Source organism: Apus apus, chromosome 3, assembly GCF_020740795.1.
Source record: "Apus apus isolate bApuApu2 chromosome 3, bApuApu2.pri.cur, whole genome shotgun sequence".
Classification (NCBI taxonomy): Eukaryota; Metazoa; Chordata; class Aves; order Apodiformes; family Apodidae; genus Apus; species Apus apus.
The window spans coordinates 12,889,403-12,895,402 of record NC_067284.1 but is presented as its reverse complement, the minus strand read 5'-3'; the positions used below and the strand labels follow the sequence as shown (position 1 = coordinate 12,895,402).

At 43.0% G+C, this 6,000-nt stretch overlaps 1 protein-coding gene across 1 annotated transcript in view; it reads left to right on the top strand.

Annotated features, from left to right (window-relative positions):
• Positions 1 to 690: 690 nt before the first annotated feature.
• The window catches only part of LOC127382291 (hormonally up-regulated neu tumor-associated kinase-like), a 92,885-nt gene continuing 87,575 nt past the window's right edge, over positions 691 to 6,000 (top strand). The window contains exons 1-2 of the mRNA XM_051613680.1: positions 691 to 1,023; positions 1,994 to 2,286. Of these exons, the coding sequence (XP_051469640.1) occupies positions 691 to 1,023; positions 1,994 to 2,286 (626 nt within the window). The remainder of the gene's footprint in view (positions 1,024 to 1,993; positions 2,287 to 6,000) is intronic.

The following is a 6,000-nucleotide window of genomic DNA, read 5'->3' as shown; positions in this document are numbered from 1 at the left end:
TTGGAAAGAAGCTGGGTAATGAAGACAGATATAGACAGACAACAGCTGCAGAAAAAACAAACCAAACCAAAACAAAACCTACTTTTCTTCTTTTTATCAGTCATTGCTGTAAGGAGGAAAATATACACACACACACACATGCTGTTCCCACTGCTACATTTTACAGAGCAGGAATCATGTCCCAGAAAATGCAAGATACTTCTGCAAGACCTGGAATCAGGCCAGGGCCCTGGGACTTGAATGTGCTAGAGGAGCATAGAGGTATTTACATGCTGTACACAGCAATTCTGTAAATGCTTGCATATCATCAGGAACCTAACTCAGCTTTGCATGCATGCTCCCATGGTGTTTTTAGAATAAAAGTATGCCTTTGCATGCCAGAAACATGCACTCCAGGGTAACTGTGGCTCAGTTTAGTCTGGTGGAACTTGCACTGAGCATGTGTTTAAGGAACTACTGTAGGAGGAAGGGAGCTGTATATTCCAGGCTAATGCTGGGATTATGTGTCATCTGCCTCGGCTGCTCTGGGGCGTTAACTGACATCACGTATCAGGTTAGGTTAATAATCTACCACTTGGTTCTGCTTGAGCAGATCTGTGTGCTCAGGCTAGAGATCAGTGACAAACACAGGGTCTTGGAGGGAAAGGATTAGTTGCTCTGTGATCAGCAGGATGGCACTTGCACCACAAGATGTACAGACTTAATGCCTGGATCTGCTGTGAATCAGAAGCTACATCTGGAAAGCAGCAATACAAATCTGACTCTCCAGGGATGCCCACAGCCAGGAAAGCAGGCTTGGACAACAAAATGACAAATACTGGCAACTTGGATGGGATATTACCAGAATGGGAGAAAAACTTAAAGAATTTAAAAATACCTGCTTGTTTTAACAAGATGCCCCAGGAGACTGGGAAGACTTTCCCTCACTCCAAACAAGTTGGGAATTACCTAGTAGGCAAAATGATCAACAAGGGCTCCTTTGCCAAGGTGATGGAGGGGCTGCACATCCCCACTGGGGAGAAGGTAAGGTCCTAATAAGAGGGTACCACACTCTAGGAATTGCAAGTAACCTCACATTGACTTATGTCAGAAAATTTCAGACCATTTAATCTGCAAACCACAATCTACTCAGTGAATTATCCTCTGAACCTTATCCTCATAAATTAACCTCATAAATTGAGTTTATTGCTTACGTATAATCAGTCACATGTGTGAATATGTATTGAGTGCAACTGTTTTCACAATTATAAAACAATATAGTCAACAAAGATATCCTCCCGCTGAAAGAGAACAGGATGATGGCGTAAGGACAATTCAAATCTGCTTTCCCTGATATATCTCATTGAGTAATTAGTGTCACATATCTGACCTTTAAAGCTATGAACAACACTTACTGAAAAGCCAGCCACTCCAACAGCAATCATTTGTATGGCAGGATACAGATAACATCTGTTATCTCTAGCTCAGTTGGGCTAAAATAACGTACCACTAGATGTAACTGTGGAAAGGTGGGCTATTATCAAGTGGTTTTTTGGTTTCTACTTTTCTTGTGGCTTCTGTAGTTTCACTGACTGACTAGCTTCCCAAACTGCAGGGAGTCTAATCCCAGCCCACGACAGCCAGTACCTTGAGGGGCTTTTAGACTGAGTCACAAGGGAGACTCAGAAAAAAGATGTTAGAAAAAAGATGAGGTACAGTAGAGATGTAGTTACTGGTTGAGCACATAGGGATTTTTTGCATTTGAGAACATTTCATATATGTGTACTTGTTAATGCAATCAGAGGGATAGATATGACAGTTCAGCCTTCCTGTCTTGGCTTTCAAGAGTAATAAAAAGTGTATTCATCCATCAGGAATGTCTCCCTCTGTTATATTGATTATCAACACCTTGTCAAAACCGTCTTCTCCCATATGTCAGCTTAGTCCCCACCCTTTTGAAAATTAATCTGGGTTGCAAAACTTGTTGCCAATTTACATATATCCTGCAATTTAGGTAGCCGTAAAAGTAATTGACAAGAGAAAAGCCAAGCAGGACTCCTACGTTTTAAAAAACCTGAAGCGCGAACCACGGATACACCAGATGATTAAGCATCCCAACGTTGTTCAGCTATATGAGACCTTGGAGACTGACAACTCCTATTACCTGGTGATGGAGCTGTGCCTCGGTGGGGACCTCCTGGACAGAATTTGTGACAAAAAGAGGCTGGCGGAAAGGGAAGTAAGGAGATACACCAGGCAAATTCTGTCTGCAGTAGAGCACCTGCATTGTCAGGGAATTGTTCACAGGTAAGATGTTACCTCTTCCAAACAACAGTAAGAAAAGAAAGCATGCAAGAAGGTGGAGTGCTCTTTTTCACCAAGAACATTTCCTTAATTTCCCATCATTTGCAGGGATTGCAAAGACTATGTTCTCTCAGCCCTTCTTAATGAAGTACTTTCTTTTCAGTGGTTGTAGAAGATAAGCTGTTATGCACTCCTTGGGGAGTAAAGTAACAAAATCCAGGGAAAAAAGTTGATGAGCACAAGGCAATGCTTTGCCACGATTATCTCAGAATTAGCTGGTGACAAACACGCAACTAATTGAAGTATTTCAGTGTGGCTATGCATATAAATATTTATTTCATTTGGTTAGCCACAACATATTGAAATAACCACACCACTCAGAACAGAGGACTGATGAATCCCAGTTCACTGCCTGTGCAGAGGACATGGTCTTACAGGTCCAGCTCTGTGGCATATCCATGACTTTCCACACTGACTTTTGCATGACAGGGACAGATCACAGCTTCAGCCATTGCTAGAGGAACCTGACCAGCCCATGCAAGGAGACCTGATCTTCTTTTCCCCACCAAGGATCTTGGCACATATGCCAAGACTAGTTGCATAAAGACCTCCATTTTAGGTAGGAGAATAGGCAAGAAGCAAGATTTTCCCCCCATTTTTCTATTTTATTTAGTAATTCATGGTCAGTCAGAGACTTACATTTAAATGGTAAATGCACTCACCAAGAAAGCCCCCAGGACTTAACAAGTAATCCAGTTGACTGTATCATTACAGCAACCATGAAACAAATAAGCTGCGAATGTGATGGCTCAGCATTTACAAGTGCTTTGTGACTTGATATGCTTGCAATCCAGCACTTATTTATATTGCATTTGTTAATTAGTAAGGAATGGACAAGAAGTATCAGTATCCGACCTAGAGAATTTAAACAAACAAAAAAAGCCCATCAGAAAATAAACACAAAGGGCTTCACCCATTTAATCCTGTCTGACATTCCTGCCTTGCTGGTTCCCTAACTAACCTGGTTTACAGCATTGCTTCAGTGCTCATGTTCATAACGCTTACATTATTCCCATGACAACATTCCCCATTAATTTCTCCAGCCCAATTCCCTTCTTTTTGTTTGGAAACAACTCTTCCCAGTGAGCAGGGGAGTAGCCTGACTTCTGCCCCTACTTTTATCTTCTTCAGCTGGTGACTTTTTGCTGTGAAATCTTTGCAAGAGACAACACTTTTGCTGCACACCCTGAGAGTAGCCAGGTACAAAGCTGTGTGAGCTCCTCCATAGAATTGCTTTACTATCAGATCCCCTTAACCGAAGGACTTAACTCAAGCACTTTGTCATTGAGTTTATCAAGTTGTATAGTCCAGCAGGAGCCCAGATGCCTTGCCAGGTTGTGGACATGTTTGGTCAGCAGTACCTCAACTTATGACCTGCTGCTAGCTTTGAGAGTCAGAGCTGTGACCTTGACCTTATACCAGAGTCAGACTGAGAAAGATCTGGAAGGGCTTCCCTCCTCAGCTCCAGCCGCAGTGATTTATAGCAACTTGCTGCAGAGGTTAAACTGAAGACGATAATTGCGGGTGTATTCTCTTCTGAAAAGAAGGCATCAAAGTTTCCAGAAAGATGAGCACAAAAATATGAAAGTTACTTCACAAAGTCAGTCTGATTTTCTCGTCTAAGCACTGAGCAAAGCTCACCTCTTTGCATTGCTTGAACAACAGGAAAGGAGCAAGCTGTCTGTTGGGAACTGTTGCTGCTCCGTGGGGATAGTGCTGGTAAAATCACATCAGGTATCATGGTTCATAAGATGGATAATTGTGTGCCAATGCCTGGGTCTATACCTGGGGGGCCCTTTTTTTTACTAGAATGGAGGTGCCTGGTGATTGCAAGGTCTCCTTAAATGATGAGCTTAGGAATTTGCTAATTTAATTTACTTTTGCTCAGAAGTGTCTCATGAGCATTCCTGGTTTTTAACCCTGGGATGTACCTCAGACAAACAGTATTTTCTGTTGTCTTAGTGATATAGTTGGTGAAAAACTGCCCAGTTTTGTGACTATTTTTAGTCCAAATTGATATAGCTCATAAAAAACACTGTGCTATGTTTTGACAGCTATTTTATTTCTTGAGCTTTACTCTTCCTATTCACAAAAATCAGAACTGATCCAACAAATCCTTATGGCTTAAATTAAGATTGAGTCTACATTCCATAGTAAAGGTAGTACCTTTCTTGTACATGCAAGATAACCATTGATTTTGATGCCATTGTTGCGAAAATGATCCAGAAGACAAAGCATTGACTCACTTGCCTGTTCTCCCAGCACATTTTACTGTGCCAGATATAAGAAGGTTCAGGCACAAGATCAGGTTCAACAGCTTCATGAGCTGACACTCATCGGCTGAGCTCTGCTAACTGTCCCTGCGCCTGCTCTAGACATGGCCAAGCAGTGAGGTAATGCATCTGAGCTTAAAAACCTCAAATAAAGACATACAAGCTAAATCACATTACATTGCAATTGGATTCAGCTAGCACATAGTCAGCTACTAGCTCCTGAAGTTAGTCCTTGCTAAGTTACAACAACTTACTTGTATGTACAGTTCCTGATTTTTCCTGGATGGTTTCCCTTCTCTGGTATAAAGATGGCATATACCTTTTGAATCATTACTGGGCAAAAGACCCAGAGAAGCACCACAAGCTGCCCTCTAGGCACTGTCTCTGAAGTCCCCATGGGAATGAGAAAATAATTGTGATGTTGCTTAAACTGACAGCATCTGTGGGAATGTTTTCTTTGTGAAAAAAGAACGAGATGTATCTTTGATGCAAGATGACTTCTGATACTATGCAACCTTTAATTGTGACCATTATCAGGTCTTTCAGGGAAGAAAGCATACATTTATATAACTGTCTGAGCACTCAGCCTATAGAACAGCAGCTGTGGCAATCCAACGTAACATTATTTAATTGTAGTGTAGTAAAAGTCGTCAGAGTGCACTGTGGGGTGCTAAATCCAATAGAAATGTAAGATTTGCAGTGGCCTGAAACCTAATTAGTTTTAAACCACAGTTTTAGTACACAGGCTTATGTCATAGGGTTAGGCTGTGAACAAAGTTATCTTAAATCTAACTCCCAGCTTTTGGGCACTGGCCTATTTGCCACTCCAGAAAACATGCTATTCAAATAAAAAAAACATTAAAGAATTATCGTTAGAACCATCTCCATCTCACTCTCTGCCTGGGGCAGCAGAGGGTTTTGAGTGGAATGCTGTCCCATTCAGAACCATGGAGATAAAAGGAGGCTCCTACAAAGCCCCCCATCAGGACCACTGTCCGTAATTCCCTGCAGCAGCGCCGTGCTGGTCGTGCAGCGCTGGTCCCTGGTCCTCCCAGCCCTTGCTCCTTGCTCCTGTCCGTGTTCCCATCCCTCCTTCTGCTTTGTCCTCCTGTACTCTGCGAGGTCTTAGGGTCGATGAAAGCCCTTCACAACTTCAGAGGGGGTGGGATGGAAATCCACACAGCCAGAGCCACTTCTGAAACTGGCTGTGTCCCCCCTTTCCCACCGCCCAGCCCAGGGAAGCCCCCAGCGGCACGCGGGAGGCCGTGGTGGGAGTCGGCAAAGCATCCCAGGCTCCTGAACCACTTCCCAACAGCCAAATTACACTGGCTGAGGATTCCCCCGCCCTGGGAAAGACTTCAGCTGCCACTTTGGGCACTCCCCA